Source organism: Brachycentrus maculatus, unplaced genomic scaffold, assembly GCF_059751285.1.
Source record: "Brachycentrus maculatus isolate JH-2025_06_01 unplaced genomic scaffold, ASM5975128v1 h1tg000153l, whole genome shotgun sequence".
Taxonomy (NCBI): Eukaryota; Metazoa; Arthropoda; class Insecta; order Trichoptera; family Brachycentridae; genus Brachycentrus; species Brachycentrus maculatus.
In genome coordinates, this window is record NW_028280906.1 from 983,065 (window position 1) to 1,001,373 (window position 18,309).

At 30.8% G+C, this 18,309-nt stretch overlaps 1 protein-coding gene across 1 annotated transcript in view; it reads right to left on the reverse strand.

Annotated features, from left to right (window-relative positions):
- The window catches only part of SCaMC (Short Calcium-binding Mitochondrial Carrier), a 41,413-nt gene extending 23,623 nt beyond the window's left edge, over positions 1 to 17,790 (reverse strand). The window contains exons 1-4 of the mRNA XM_088261388.1: positions 17,403 to 17,790; positions 13,435 to 13,561; positions 11,501 to 11,588; positions 8,316 to 8,427 (exon numbers count right to left, since the gene is read on the reverse strand). Of these exons, the coding sequence (XP_088117514.1) occupies positions 8,316 to 8,427; positions 11,501 to 11,588; positions 13,435 to 13,561; positions 17,403 to 17,591 (516 nt within the window). The 5' untranslated portion in view covers positions 17,592 to 17,790. The remainder of the gene's footprint in view (positions 1 to 8,315; positions 8,428 to 11,500; positions 11,589 to 13,434; positions 13,562 to 17,402) is intronic.
- Positions 17,791 to 18,309: the final 519 nt, after the last annotated feature.

Here is an 18,309-nt window from a genome sequence, read left to right on the forward strand (position 1 = left end):
TTAATGGGATATTTTTTTGGAATTATTTTTATATTTTATTAATATTTTTTGTATTTGAATTTATGTTATGTAATGCAAAAGAATTTAAAATAAAGAAAAAAAATTGAAGTCATATATATGGGCCCTTTTGACATTTTTCTTGTTTTCTTAACTCAAAAGAGCTTTGGAAGGAAGAAGATTTGAGACGATTCCCGAGAATTAAGACAAATGGGACGAAAGAGCCGAGGGCCATCACAAAAGAAGCTTTCCAGAAATGTTTCCAAAAGTGGAAACACCGTTCGGATAATGTGTGCGTCGGGGAGGTGAATACTTTGAAGGGAACCCAGAGATGTAACTTTTAAATAAAGTACATTTTATTTTATGAAGTCGGTCCATGTCGGCTGTCCAAGCTGTCCAAACACAGTAAGGGACATTTTTTTTGCACTAGTTTTTTTTTGCATTTTTGGACTAAGTAGATTCTACTTAGTCCAAAAATGCAAAAAAACGTACTGCAAAAAAATGTCCCTTACTGTGTTTTAAGTTTGGACAGCCGAGGTATTAATTGAACAGCCCACGTATGTATGTACATACGTATTAACAGGAAGAGTATATCGATATTTGCTAGGCTTATTCTGTATTTGGCTGGTTTAAGTTAATCACTTTACATTTTAAAAAATCTGCTCATTATTATTTTTTGACATCTCATCAAAGATGAAGATGAATATGGAAGTCTGGACATTTACGGGGCTGACGACCGTCATAGGCTGGTTTTAGTGATTACTTTACACACGTGTAACATTCACCAACTCTATCCATTATTGACAACCACACTACTCAAATTCTTGGAAGTTCTATATATATATATATATATATATATATATATATATATATATATATATATATATATATATATATATATATATATATATATATATATATATATATATATATATATAGATAAATATATATATATATATATATATATATATATATATATATATATATATATATATATATATATATAAGAACCAATTTTAAAACATTGTTCTTGAATCACTAGAACTTCACTAACGACATCTATTGGTGAGATGTAAAGAAGTTTTTTATTGAGCAGAAACTCTTTTATTAGTAAGTGAGGTCCGAATCACACACATAAGAAATGCCAGAAAATATAATTTTCATTTTTATTATTTAAGCTTATAATCATCCTTGATGATATGTCAAAAATAATATGAAAATAACTCCTGTAATTGGAGATAATCCAGATTTTGTGTATTTTGTGTAAGTATTTGGACACACTCAAAATGTTGTAAATCTGCTGATTCTCTGTTACCTACTGCAGTAAAATGAAGAAAAAAAATGGCACTTTTATGAGAATTTTAACGAGAATTTTGTCCTCAATTATTCTTAGCGGTTGTCTCTTAATTTTGCTTTAATTAAATACTGCAGTTCGTAACTATTATCTAGTACTCGCGCAATATTATTTATGATTACATGACGGTTTGTCGGTTCGTTAGTTATCATTATTTTTAAAGAAATAAACAAACCAAACAGCCATAACAAAACAGGTATCAAAGTCTACAGATATTGAATATTCTGTTTACTTAAGACCGAATCATCCTGCAGCCCGGAAATCTTGTACCGACTATTTACTAATATGTTGTTGATTAAAGGCACATTTACATGTGGAGAATATCGCGGAAAATTACAGCGTTTCTTGCAGTCTCGCGAAAAAGTTACGCGAAATTAGCTTGACATTGCTCTTTATTGAAAATACAGTGAAAAATATTTGATTAAAAATCCCAGGGGGCCTTTTAAGATTCTTCGATCATATCCACAGGTTGAAAACGCAATATATATATATATATATATATATATATATATATATATATATATATATATATATATATATGTATATATGTATATATTTATATATATATATATATATATATATATATATATATATATATATATATACATATATATAAATATATATATATATATATATATATATATATATATATATATATATTTATATATATATATATATATATATATATATATATATATATATATATATATATATATATATATATATATATATATATATATATATATATATATATATATATATATATATATATATATATATATATATATATATATATATATATATATATATATATATATATATATATATATATATATATATATATATATATATATATATCAAATAAATAATAAACGTTTATATAATATGTAATTAAAATATAACTTAATTACATATAAACAATTGATTATGACATTATAATTAAGTTTTAATAAAATATTTATGGTGTTAAACAAAATAATGTTTTAATTATAAAATGGAAAATTACGAAGATATATGCTTCAAATATAAATTATGTTTTTATATGTGTTCCTCAAACACAATTTTATTTGAGTGATGCATACCTATTCGTGTTACATCGGTAGATTGACAATTGCCTGTGACCGTGATTTATCGTTGCGAACAGGAATTCCTGGTTGTCAATAGGCTGTACGCGAGAAGATTGACAAGAGCGTATCACTACCGATGTTCTTCAATTACCATTTCAAGTGACATGCTACAATGTATCACCATACTATTATTATTGGAATTTCTAAGGAAATACGGGAGATAAAAGGTTTAACCTTTTCCAGTCTGACCATTTTTTCTTATAACTGATCAGCTACTCTGATAAAAAAAAACGCGACGTTTTTCTACCATCAAAATAAATATTTTGGTTCCCTAATTCTAAAAATGGATGTATAACTAATTGAAAAAAAAATTAATGTAATTTTTTTTACAAAAACCTGAAGGAATTCCTAACATGCTGTCCAAAATATATCTAATTATTTTATAAATCATGACGTCAGATCCGACGGATCCGGTGTTTCTCGTTAGAGTACCGAAAGCTGATATATCGTATTTTGGTGACGAAAGTGTTAATACATAATGGATCATTTTCAGACAGGACGAATATCTAATTTAACATACTTAACCTAAAAAGGATTGTATTTAGACTCGTTTTGTGTTTATAACAGCCGATATAATCAATATTTTCATTCATCATTTTCTTTTCCAAAATTCGCCTTTGTAAAAACGTTGTTTTCGTAAGTTGGAAACGAATGACGCCACAAAAACGAATCCACACTACTAGTATTACAGCTCTATAAAGCAGATACATAAAGGGATACGCCCCATAACACACCCGATGACGTATAGCGGTGTTTTCGTTTTATTAAAATATCTAAACATTTTTAATAAATGTTTTACTTAGTAAATACCACTATTTCTTAAAATCTACTGTGACACGTGTTTCGATACATTCCGCATCATTTTCAAACGGTGTTTGAAAATGATGCGGAATGCATCAAAACACGTGTCGTAGTAGATTTTAAGAAATAGCGGTATTTACTAAGTAAAACATTAATTAAAAATGGATAGATTTTACCACAAAGTAACTGCCGAATCAATTAATGAAAATATCTAAAGTTTAAACCTTCATATCTCCCTTACTTCTCTACAGATTTCAATAAGAATCGTACCAATAGTCTTGTGATTTTTCATATTAATTTATTAGCCAATAATAACACATGAGAAAAATCCATCGTAATTAAATATTGTCTATCACGTCTGTGTAATGCTCATTGTATTATATACACTTTTTCAAATTGATTAGACCTTGTCAAGTTCAAATGGTGACGTCACAGAGACAAGCCTCCGAATGCCGTTATCTATTGGATTGATAACATAAATCTTTCACGTTTTCTTCATGATTTATGGACATAGGAGTGGAACACGTTAGTTGGGATGCTGTATAGGAGCTCAGGGTGAAGGACATCACAATATATGGGTAAGGAAATAGAGGAGGAATGTAGAAAGGTATGGCAAGCAGAATAGAAGCGCTAGCAGGGATTGCATAGCTGTTATCGCACTAGCATGTGTACCTTAGACACTACTCATTTGTACGAGTCCCTTGAAGAAAACAATATGAAGACTTTAACATTAGACGTATCAAATAAAAATAAGCTAGAGACATCTATTGGTGAGATGAAAAGAAGCTTTTTATTGGGCAGAAACTCTTTTTTTTTTAGAAAGTATGTGAGGCCCAATGGATGTCTCTAGTGAATTTCTAGTGATTCAAGAACAATGTTTCAAAATTGGTTCATATATATAGAACTTCCAAGAATTTGAGTAGTGTGGTTGTCAATAACGGTGATCACTTAAACCAGCCTACGATGGTCGTCAGACCCGTATATGCCCAGTCTTCCATATTCTTCTTCATCTTTGGTGAGATGTCAAAAAATAATATGATTAATTTTCCCTCTCCAAGCACAAGAGCTTAGTCTCTTTATTGGAGAGAAAAGCATAATTAATTTTAAGAAATATATAGAAAATTAAATTAGAAAATACTGTTTATAACTCTAACTATATTAAATAAATAAATAAATAAATTCAGCAAGGCAATTCGTCCATACAGAGCCCTATGGACCATCTGCAACGGGTGGCAAATAGGAGATGGAGGAAGAAATGAAATCAGGTTTATAAATATCTCAATAATTTAGATCAAGGGTGGCCAACCCGCGGCCCGCGAGCCGCATGCAGCCCGCCGGGGGTCTACTTGCGCCCCGCGGATATAATCACACATTTTTTCCTTTAGTGTACACAAAACCACCCAAAGAACATTCCATCCTGCGTAGTTCGAATCATATCCCAAATATAGGAGTATTTCACTATCGTGACAATTTCAAGACCCATAATAGCGTCAAGTAGTAAAGACGTTGGACTAAAGAAGTGAAAAGTAACAGAATGACTGAGAAGTTTTTAAGACAGATGGACTATAAACTATTTTTTCGCGGAATGTACAACAAAGCCATTATGCCTGATATGCAATGATTCTGTTTCTATCTTGAAATATAACATTAAACGGCATTACGAGGCTAAACATGCAAATAAGTTTGAAATGTACCTAATAAAATAAAGTAACTCACATATGTTTGTAATATACGAGTATATATATATATATATATATATATATATATATATATATATATATATATATATATATATATATAAATAAACATCTTGTTTGCTTAGAATAATAAAATAAATTTTGTTTTACGGCCCGGTAGGAAATCTCATTTCTAAAATCTGGCCCGGCTACTGAAAATGTTATCCACCCATGATGTAGATGTTTGTTGATTTTCTTGTAAATGTGACATATAGTTTGCGCCCTTAAGGTTAAATGGCGCTGTATAAATTATCCAAACTTATTATGGTAGTGTATTTATTATATAATAGTAATATATATATACATATATGGTTATTGTTGTGCAGATATTTTCTTACACATAGATAATTTATTACTATCTGTAACTATTGTTTGATATTTTTATATAACAATTCGTATGTAGAATTAGAAAAACAGTTAACTTGTAAGCACATATGAATACACAAGTTTAAATGTACAAGAACAGGTTTCCAATCCTTAGCATCCCGGACATTGCTGTTATTTTCCTTTTCTTATCTATTTTCCCCCTCCATTTCCTTTACCATATTTAAGAAATGTCCTTTATCCTGACCTCCTACACTGACTTTTGTAATACTCTTTTATATCAAATTTATTGTACTCCTAGATTCATATTCCGGAGAACAGGATTATTCACCTTGCCTTCATATAATTCACGTTCAAGTAAACGCTGCATCAGTCTGAAGTGGTACCTATGCAGCATTTGGTGCAAAATGGTTAAAAATGTTTTCCAAGTAAATTACTAAAACACAAGAATGTAAATATTAAAAGTAATTGATAAACAGTGACATCTGTTGAGAATATTTCGAAACAGTTTTACAAAGTGAAAGGAGGTTTTTTATTTATTAAATAATTGGAGTTACCTGTATTACTTATGGAGGATTTAGTGATTTATGAAAATACTGTTATGCTAATTATTTTTTATAGGAATTCACATTTCTACGCTGTTGTTAACTGCTTGCAAAAATAATTTACTTTACAGATGGAATCGTCCAGTTTAGAAAATAAGAAGTAAATTTATCTATGTTTAAAAAATAAGCCTTTTTGAACAATCCACTTTCAAAAATAATTCCCAGCTCAGCACCTTCAGGAAAAATCTAGCTTTGCAGATCATAAAACGTGTACCATCTGGAATATGTCCATAATTTTTTTAAATCTTACCGATAACTTAACCCTTTGTATCTAATCTTTTTTTTTACACAGAATACCGGCCACTCAATTGGGTGTTAGTAAAAATATGAGGAAAAATTACAATGTTTTTAAAAAAATTAGAAAAACATATTTTTTGGTAAGGCAGTAAATAAAAAATTGTAGTATGACCTCGGAATTAACCGTTTGGTAGCAGGGTAACAGCTCAAAATAAACAATTCCTGTATGATCTAACCAAACTGATAACATGACCGTTGATGAATGTCAACCTTGGAAGTTGTTTGTTCAAGTTCCCCTTGCTTAGTACAGGATCTTTTTAGTACATAATTATTTTAAATGACTAACTTTTCATTACCAGCAATCATCTGTTACTAAAATGTGTCATTTTTATTGTATTTAAGAGCCAAATTATAAAGGTTAATGCGCCTCTTTTTTACTAATAAATATGGTACATTTAACTATTATGCACGTATTTTATCGTGTGTCTAGATCAGAAATGTGATAAATTAACAAGAAAACTTGAAAAAATAAATTAATAAAACATTATACTTGGGATGTAAATTTTGATTTCTAATAATTTGATTTCTGATAATTCTATCCTTACAGGGACATCTTTGGTCGAGTGTCGTCAATAAATTTGTATGAAAAATTTTAAGAAACAATGCATTACGAAAAGAAGAAAGCTTTTGATTGAAAAAGAAGAAGTTACTGATTTGTAGATATCACACTCTAAAGTATCTTTATAATATGAACTACCACAGATGTGGGTGTGGCTTTAACTGCGGCTGTTATGCGAATATCAAAACATACCTACGGCCAAGGTTTGGCGGCAGGTAGGTCAATGGGTTAACAAAGGACCGAGTAATAATATCTTATATATCCAAAGATGTAAACATGCATAAAAATACAAATAAATACCTGTTAATGAAATTCGCAGTGATTTTTTTTAAGTATCAATAACTTTGTGAATACTGATCGGTTTAAAAACGCCAAAGCCGTTAGAAATAAAAGTCTAGAAGTACAGTTACAGTGACACAATACAACTACAACGACAAATCATTTTTTCACTGTAATTCCAGTCCTGGAATTCAGAATTGTAAGCGCCGATAGGTGTGAAGCTTGTAAGTGAATTAATTTCCTTCTCGGGAAGAAACATACCATCTTTGAATAACTTTTAAAAAATAATATAAACTTAGTAATAATGTTTCCACTTGTGAGTAATACAGAGTGTGCTGCACGACAGTAAGATAGTGCAACAGTGTGAGTATTGTAGGTAAAAGATTTAAAGAGTCAATATGTAATTGTATTTTTTCCCAGTTGTGGAAATCTTCTTTCGCATTTTGACAAAATTGAATCATAAAACATATTATATATAGTTTTCTTTTGATAGCGGTTCAAGTAATTCATGCTAGACTATTTTTATGAAACTATAAAGAATGTATATACTTTCATTAACTGATTCGGCAGTCACTTTGTGGTAAAATCTATCCATTTTTAATTTAAGTTTTAATTAGTAAATACCACTATTTCTTCAAATCTATTGTGATTCGTGTTTTGATGCATTCTGCATCATTTTCAAACACCGTAATAAATACGGTGTTTGAAATTATGCGGAATTCATCGAAACACGTGTCACAGTAGATTTGAAGAAATAGTGGTATTTATTAAGTAAAACTTAAATTAAAAATGAATGTATATACTTTAAATTTGTTTGTTTATGTATGTCATTAACACGTTAAACGCCATGGGGGGCACTGGTGACCTCGCCTGTGTTGGACCGCAGTACCATAGGGGGCACCAGTGACCTTAATCAAGAGCTATATTCAAAATGCTTTAACTATGGAACCCATTGTCAAATCAAAAATTAAATCAACTAAATACGTTATATTATTAAAATATGTAAATTACCGAAAAAGTTTCTTTTGAGAATTTCAAATTTGACAAATTTTAGTGTTGGCGAAATTTCAAAAAATCAGTCTGTAAACAGTGACTCTTTCTGTCTCTACGAAAATGAAGTCCACTGTGCATAAGATGTGCGCAGAATACTCGTGGAGATGTAGATTGTATAGAGATCAGATTAGATAGTATTGCATGAATAATATAGGTATGTGTAAAATAAAATAAAAAACTTACGGTGGAGTGACGCCAGAAATTGATGAGGCCGTGAATATCTGTACTCGGAGCAAGAAGAAGGTAATCGCGCCACTCATCATAACTGATGTTGAGACTTCCATCTTGATCCATTCTGAAGCAAATGAAGAAGAACTAACATTAACATTTATTTCCTAAAAATAATAATAAATCTAGCCAAAGAATGAATAATTTATTAGAAATCCCTTTTTGTAAATCCAGACTCGCGCAAAGACACTCATTTTTCATAGCTCCAAAGCGGTTCAACTTATTCCACAAAGACTATTTGTTAGATGTTAATTACCTAAGTTTGTGTAGATTTAAAATTTTACTTAGATTATTTATTGAAGAGACAGATTTAAGCTCCTTTTTCTTGTAGTAGATGCTTGCTAACTTTTTACTTTTTCATCTTTTTTATGTTTTTAATTTTATTTAAAAAAAAAAAAAATATTTTCTGATAGTCAAGTATTTTTTGTATTATATATTAACACTATTATTCTAGTTCTACGTATAATACCTATACCCTTATACCCTTTACTATGACTAAATTATATTGTATACCCACACACAGGCCATGCCTTTGTGGGATCTTTTTTTGTATTGATATTAATATTTTTTTCATATTTTTTTGTATTTGAATTGATGTCATGTAATGCAAAAGAATTTAAAATAAAGAAAAAATAAATAAATAGTTGCCACATGAAATGCAAAAGTTTTCTTAAAAATCAAAATCAAAGCTACTATTTCGCATTCACAGATTGGCTAATGAGGACATGAGTGTGTAAAAAATCATTATTTGGAAACAATAGGCACAACCGCAAAAGTGTCACTTTTGATAGGAATTTAATTTAATTTAAAGTACCATTAAACTCATTGGCAACTAAAAAATCATAGGGGTATACATTTATTACGCTGCGTATTGTTTACTGTATATACTGTCTATACTCAGTAAAAATGCTAATCAAATCTGTTTTATTTTCAAGATGTTGCATACTCACCCATTTCCAATTAATACTTCTAATAGTCACAACATTTTGAGTGTGACCAAATACTTGTTCACAAAATCTGGATTATCTCCAATTACAGGAGTTATTTTTATATTATTTTGTGACATCAAATCAATAGATGTCTCTAGTGAAGTTCTAGTGATTCAAGAACAATGTTTCAAAATTGGTTCATATATATAGAACTTCCAAGAATTTGAGTAGTGTGGTAGTCAATAATGGGTAGAATTGGTGAATGTTACACATGTGTAAAGTGATCACTTAAACCAGCCTATGACGGTCGTCAGCCCCGTAAAAGCCCAGACTTCCATATTCTTCTTCATCTTTGATGAGATGTCAAAAATAATACTGCTAATAGTGATTATATGCTATTAGTTGAAAACTTTTAAATCCTGGATTGGATTGATGTTAAAATGCTGCATAAATTATTCTTAATATCATTATTCTTTCTTTATCCACTTAAGAGTTGTGACAGAGAAATAAGCAGACAGTTTTTTAAGAAATCTATCCAGTCCAGGGAATAACCAAGTTTAACATAAATAAATCAATATTAAAATTTATACATTGAATTAATAAATATATAAATTGCAAATAACTGTATAAATTTTGTCCGAGTTGTAATGGTTAGCGTGTTTAGCTGCCGTGCTGGAGATCCTAGGTTCGATTCCCAGGTGGGAATGAAAATAAATATTGGTGATTCTACACTCTAATATTTATTTAATATTACCCTGGACTGGTCTCTGAAGCGCAAGAGCGATCACCTTGCCTTCATGTAAGTAACAAACACTGTGTCAATATGATGCAGTGCCCTATGCACCATTGGGTGCGATAAGGGTGAGAAGGATAAGTTAATTTTATGGAATAAATGAAAAACCATTTTAAAATTCAATGTTATTCTTATTCACAAAATCTGATTGTGCTTTTGTAATTACATTATTTTGGCACATTATTGTGAATTGTAATTATGTGTATGATAAAAAATATAAAAATAAATCAAGTGTACATAAGCACATTTGAAATTGAATATCTCATCAAAACAATGCAAGATATAAAACACACTTTTTCGCTCATATCCTCATTCCACATACAAATGTAAGAATGTTTGGCAGCAGTCCAGGTTTACTAGGTTAAACAAAATATTGATTTTAGTGGCCGGCATTTGAAAATAAATTTAGCTAAGGATAACGAGTTGAATTCTCTTTTTATACTTGTAAATGCCACATATTATCTATGTAGGCAAATAAGAAAAGAAAATTGAAAGATTACATTAGTGAAATGTGTCATTTTATCTTGAATCAATACTATTTGGAAAATCAACATGATAATTATGAACGTCTCAGTCTCGCAAAATAATAAGAAAACTGACCATGTCAAATCCACATGTTTTGTAAACATGTTTTCTCTAATAGTTAAAACTTTTTTCTAAACTCAAAAATGTGATTTGGAATTTTGAAAATATGTTGTCAGGTTATTCCATTTTTCATTCACACCATGATTTACAAAACAATTTTGGATGCGTTATTAATGTCAACTATAAAAAGTAAAATAGTGTATTTATACATTGTAGACCAGTGGTTCTTAACCTGGGTTCGATCGAACCCCAAGGGTTAGGTGAGTCAGTCTCCCAGGTTCGGTGGAGGTCAAAACACACCCGACTTATTTATCCAATAGATCTAGTATATTATCATTTATCCAATAGATTTACTCATTTATCCAATAGATCTAGTATATTATCTGAAAGGAATATATCAATCTAGCAATAAAAATAATACAAGAGGCTCAAACGCTAAAATAATGCACCTTCTTGGCATCGTAATTTTTTTTTTACAGGGATGGGATATCAAATAGGTCATAACAAATGTACTAGATCTATTGTCATAATGTGTCATTGTGAAATGTGCATTACTTTGTTTTGGTTTTTATGTGAAACTCACGTTATAATGGTTTTTTTTTCTTACTTAATTACTTAGTTAATTTTGTGCACCTGTATATAAATACATACCTATGTTTTGAATTCGAAAAAAAACATTTTATTTTTCCAATTACGGGTTCGGTGAATGCACATATGAAACTGGCGGGGCCCAGTACATCCAACAAGGTTAAGAACCACTGTTGTAGACAATAGAATATCTTTGGGGTGTGATAAATTAATAATGATTTACAAAATATTTTAAATAAAAATACCTTTTTAGTAGGTTTGTTGCCTCCTTCCTGTCCATTGCAACTCCTAAATCTGCAAACGCAGTAATAAGTTCTTCCAAATCCACTTTGCCTGAAAGATATAAACAAGATATAATGTTTAAAACAATGATTTACTGGGCTGAAAATCATACAGTTTGGCTACCATGCATGAGTTCCGGGAGCAATTTCCAATTCAAATAGAAAATGTAAGTACTTCTGACAATTTGTATATTTCAGATGTGGCTACATTTGCATCTATACGAATTACATATCTTACGTAATAATCTACAAAATTGTATATAAATATATTAACAAGTGTGTGTATGTCTAACTAGCACATCTGTCAACCATTCTATAAAAGCAAATAGATGAGACGAGTCGAAACACACCAATTTGCATTTTAATTAATACAGTACTGTCATATTACATAAATCAATAAACAAAACAAAAATTTGAACCAATAATTTGCTAAGTAAAACTTAAATTAAAAATGGATGGATATAACCACAATGTGACTGCGCAATCAATTCATGAAATTAATTATATTAATTGAATGTTCTAGTCATGTTAAATTTTGTAGAAATAATAATACTACGCAATTTAAAAGTTTACCCTGAATTGTGTCAATTTTGTCTTACATTATTATTCTTGGCCTCAGATTTGTATTGTTTGCTATGATTTTTTTTTTGCTAAATTACATCACTGTCTGCCAATCATAATTAAATATAATTGAATACTTTGGGGAAAAAAATTGCAATATATTTTTTAGATCCCTGTCTGTATGTATCCCTCCTATCAGAATATTAAAAAAAAAAAGTAGTTAAAGTACTATGTCCAAAATTTGTATCATTGCTTTCTAAAAACTGGCAGCGATATATGTACTATTTTATCAATAATTTCACTATCCTAAACATTTCACTTTTGTATACCTCATACTTACTGATATGTAAACTAAGATATTTAGCTTCAACTGTCTGTTATAAAAAAAAGGGTTTGGTGACATATCGCTGACTCCTTTCAACAACGTCATTTATCAAAAAACTTGATTTTTCAGGAGATCATTTTTAACGTTTAAGAATATAATAAAATGTATTAAAAATAAATATCAAGCCACTTATTGAACTTATTAATGTGTACAGATCTTTTTAGGTAAAATCTGAAAGTTTTTTCTCCATTTGAAAAATATTTAATATAAAAAAAAAATAAACAATTCCTTTTCTTCAAAAATGCAAAAACAACACTTTCTGCCCTGTAGCGGGTAAATATTAAGTTATAATAAATATGCCGCTTTTGCTGGGATATAGTACATTTTCTGGACATTCCGAAAACATGTACAACTGAAAATTGACGATTTTTGATATATGACGTTGTTGAAAGGAGTGAGCAATATGTGGTTTCTGTCCAAAGGTCTTCAATTATTACTGGTGTAAAAACATATGAGAATCTAAATTAAAGCATTGTGGTGACTGGACTGTGAGTATACAATAAGCGCCCAACATAGCGCCTTGTCATTTGCTGAAAAGGGAAGGGAATATACAAGTTTGCAAATAAAGAGAACGTATAATTTTCCCCTTCTTTGTGAGTAAGTGCCTGGACAACTGGATCAAGTGAACCTATGTAGGTCCAGTACAGCATACAATAAAACTTCTATAGGCAAACTTTTGTTTTTCATAATTCTACCAAATTACTTGTTGTTTTTTTTTTTAAGTATATATTTTTTATTGTGATTTACTGACTAGGTTTCAATTAAAAAACCTCTGTTATTCAGTAGCAAAGAATTTTCACTAGAAATATATTTAACTTTTAATAGTTATATAATATCATTTTGTTATATTGGTACATTATTATGATATCGATGCCAATGTCCAATTTTTTTCTGATGTCATGTACCTTGAACAGGTTAATAATAATACATTATTTAAATAGGTAATAATTACCATCTTGGTTTTTATCCAAATGCGTGAATTGAAGTTTCAAATTTTTTTCATGTTCTTTCACATAGTGGATGAACTCTGAAAGGCTAACATCCCCGCTGTCATTGGAGTCCGATTGTGCGAGGAATTTCTGTAAAAAATGTTTAAGAAAATATGTTATTTAAAAAACGTGTTAATAGGTCTTGAATTTAAGAGGATATGGGATATGAAGAGATTTGTGCACTATATTATTGTGTAAATCAGTGCTCCACAACTGATGCGCCGTGAGCCGGATGCAGGTGTGCCATGGTCAAATTCAATGTATTTGACATTTTACAATTTTTCATTATGTATTAATACACAATGACAAATTTTTCATAATATTGTCTATTTTAAAAAATGGAATAATTATTAAAACTAAACAATTTTTAAATGGTCATATTTTAGCTTTTTATGTTATGCAGAATTCTATGAAGAATTTTGGTGTGTCGTGCGTGAGAAAAGGTTGCGGACCACTGGTATAAAGCAATACGGTAAGCAAATAACATCCAGAAATGTATTTAAAGGTAAATGTTATCAGCGTAGTAAATTATTAATTTTACTTCAAAAGTAGAATACTTAATAATTAAATGAATCTTCTGCGCCATTAAACTCATTGCTGAGAGTCACCCAATCTGCTTGTTCTCAAAACATTTTTTATGGTAAAAATGAGAAATATTTGTGTTTTCATTATTTATACAAATATTTCAATTTCATACTATTTCTGTGAGCCTAAGCGGCTCATTATTAGAAATAGGTATCAAATTGTGGTAGAGTGGGTTCGAACCGAGAAACTCTGACTCAAGAGTCCGCGACACTAACCACAGGACCACAACCCGACACATTATGTATAGTTGTATTCCACCTTTCCCGACACATCGTTGCCCAACCGCTGTTGAACTTGTGGGAGCCTTAATTTGGTCAGTCCATCTAGTGGGGGATAATTCACTTCTTCTACTACATCGACCCCTCCCATAACCATTAACTTTTCAAAGCTATAATCGTTTCTTCTGCCAATGGATGAATGAAAAACAGAAGGACTTATTTCATACAGATGAAGGAAAGTTTTTCATTAAATGAAATGAACCAAAAAATAGACACCGCGTATAAAATAATGTCATAAAGATAAAATTAAATTTGTGTATTTTTGAAAACAAATTACTTTGTTCAAAATCAAACTGTACTTTCTATTTAAACATCATAAATAAGTGTATTCTTCATGTTTTCAAAATACATAAAACGGGTTATAAATCTTTATCTTTATTTAACACGACTCCCGTGTTTAACGCACAGAACGTGTTAAAATAATTGAAATGGTCAGTTACTAAAACACGAAATTAACTTTTGAAAAAGAGCCTCAAAATCTAGTACAAAAAGTAGTAATATTGTGAAATTGATCAGCTGTAAGGTAGAAGAAAGAACATAGTTAAAGCTTCTCACAACAGTCTATTTACATTTAATTATTTTTTAAATCTTCGAAGTGTGCTGAAATACAACTTTCAACATTTTTGACATCTCTATATAGATGAAGAAAAATTCGGAAGTCTGTACAAATAATTAACATAACCAGCCTATGACAGGTCATAAGTCCTGTAAATACCTAGACTTCCATATTCTTCTTTATCCATGTTGAAGTGGACTCCTGAGTGGAGATAATCCAGATTTGTGAACAAGTATTTTGACACACTTAAAATGTTGTAAACTATTTTCTCCGCTCCCATATCTTCTTATAGTAGTTACTAAACGACGCCTTGACAGATTCAATCGAGTTTGAAGTGCTAATGAGCATCCGGAAGGGTGATCAATTGACAGGGGAAAATAATGTCAGCAAAATGCTCATGTAACGACTAACAAAGTAAGTATTATTAATACAGTGGAACCTCTCATAACGTATAGTAAACTCAGTAATTCGAATAATGAGTAAAAAAAAAGGGAAAAAGTTGCTCCCTTAGCGAGCGATGTTTCGCATAACGAGTAACGGAGGAAAGGGAAGCCCCTTTTTCACGACATTCACATTGTCAAATGTGATTTTGAAACAGTAACTGTTGAGTCTAGAGTCAACGAGATTGTGTCATTAGCCAATGTCATGGGACTCGTTTGGATAACAACGATATTGAAGAGCTTGTGAAAGAGTACAGCCAAGAGCTGACTACTGAAGAGCTTATGGAGTTGCATCGTGTTTCGCAGCAAGAAATTATGGAGAAGAGTTTGTTAACGGAGGAGGAAGAAGTAGCGGAGCAACAATCTTCTAGCACAATAAGAGAAATGCTGAAAGCATGGGAAACTGTTGCATCCTACATTAAGAAGCATCACCCTAATAAGGAGGCGGCTATTCGTGCTACAAATTTGTTCAATGATAATGCTGTGACACATTTTCGCCAAACTTTGAAGCGTCGGCCAAAACAAATGTCTTAAAAAAGTTTTTTAGTAAAAAGGGATTAATTATTTGTCATAAATTCATATTTTTATTGACGATTTTTTTTAAATCTATATTATATTCTAAGTTTTTACACTCCTTTATAAGCAATTTTATAAGCAATTTTATTTGATAAACGTTAAAAAAAATATATAAAATTTTTATTTTCTTTCAACCTGGAGCGCATTATCGTATTTTACATTGATTTGTATGGGAAAAAATGTTTCACTTAACGAGTAGGATGCTGGAACGAATTAAACTTGTTATGAGAGGTTCTACTGTATTTAGAGCATCAACTTTGTGACCAGACATATTAATGAAATGTTAGTCACATGCGGTGTTAGTGTGTCCGAAGACCAACATGGGTTGCCTAGGTGTTGATGTGTGAATAGCAGTGGTGTAAAGTGATGCTAGAGTAGTAATTGTCTTGGCGATTGTGCATCTGGAAACCGGTAGAATAAAATCTCGGTGAGTGGTTACGTGCATTAAGACTATGCTCAAAAAGGGAGATATATATGTTCCAGTGCTAAACAAAACAGTGAAACGAGGTCATCTTTCCACCTAAATTTATATTTCAAGAGTATCTAAGCAACAATTAGATGTAGTAAGTGCATTCGACTACCATGCTGGAGGTCTCGGTTCGATTTCCAGGTGTGACAAAATAAATGTAGGCGATTTTTCACTGAAATATCTATTTAATAACACTAGACTGGTACTTGAAGCACAGGACCGATACATATTGCCTTTATATAATCAACCCTTGGCACTTGAGTGCCCCCATAGAGGCGGCATGCATGGTTTGCCATACTACTCGAGTACCACTATGGCGCTAACAAAATAAAGTCTTCATACTGAATATTTATACTAAATTTTTTTTTCTTATCAATATAATGAAACCAGAATCATAAAAGTACTTCTTCAAACCCTTATACGCACCCGATGGTGCATAGGGCACTGCATCAGCCCTCCGCTTCAGGTACCAGTCCAGGGTATATCACTCTACTAAACTAATAAGAAAAGGGAATCGAACCCGGGACCTCCAGTACGGTAGCCGAGCGTGCTGACCATTACACTACGGAGGTGGACATGAAAGTACAAAAAAATAGTAATAAGGAATTTTCGGTATGCGCATACAAAAACTTTCGAGTGCAAAGGGTTAAAGATGAAAATAATACTGTTTCAATATGATGCAGTGCCCTTTGCACCATTGGGTGCGGATAAGGGTTAAATGAAGTTTTTATTTCAATAATTCTTGAACATTGATTATTTTCAGTTATTTTATTGAATTTGGATTCGATAACTATCGCTCAGACTTTATAGTATTAGTTCATAAACATTCTGACTGGAGCTTACATCTTCTGTTGAAATAATTTACGTGGAATAAAAATTATATTAGAACTGTACCAATAGCCGACCGTTAACACAAAAGGAAAAAGTTTATTCATTCATAAAGCAATAGCACTCATTAGAAAGTTGAGATCTTTCCTAAAAACTAACTACCTGTCATCGAAAATGATTATTTACGGAATGAACTCACCTCAGCATACTTCTGATGAAGGCCAAACTCTCGAAGGGCAAGGGAAAGATCATGAATATCTATCTTTCCGTTGCCATCAGCGTCTAATTTGACGAACAGTTTCTCAAGTCGTTCTTCATCTTCCTTTGGAAGTTCTTCGATTTTTAAAGGCGGACGACAGTTCATCGTTTGGTCTTTAGTTGCGGGCATTTTTTATGCGATATCTGATTGAAAAAAATAATCACCTAACAGATTCACCTACAACTAGTCAATTCAGAAAAAAATTAAATTAAATATTGCAAAAGGTATTGTTTCCGTTCCTCGTGCGCCCCTCAAGATTGACGTATTGTAAATATCCCGAAAACGAGCGCAATCACCGACCGACTCCCAACAGGAACAGAAATGTACTGAAAATTGAATTGTAGGTACGACCGCTATCGAAATGAATCGTGGAATGAAACGTGCTTTGACCCACACATGAGTTTTCGAAATTCGTAATTTTTGGATTATAATTCGATATGGGATGTGTTAAGTTTAAAAATAACATTGAGAAAGTTTTTTTTTTTATTTATTTTTGGACTTATTTTTGGATACAATAATTAATTAATAATTTTTACTTGCATAACCTTACGTGTGCGATAAGGCTTAAATCAAAAGCCTTATTTTTCTTTCATTGCTTTTGACGCCTCAAGAGTGTTCTAGCCAGTGCCAGTGTCTAGTTATTTTTTTATTTACACTTTTTACATTAATTTTTGAATATTAATTTTCCTGCTAGAAGATAGTTTCATTAGTAATATAAGTTTGATTATTGAGTTTTTTTACACATACAATACACATTTACAAAATATTTTACACACAAGTTTGTCCTTCCTAGGGAAGTTAAAAATGATATGAGTAGGTTGTGAAATATAAACACTGGAAATATCGG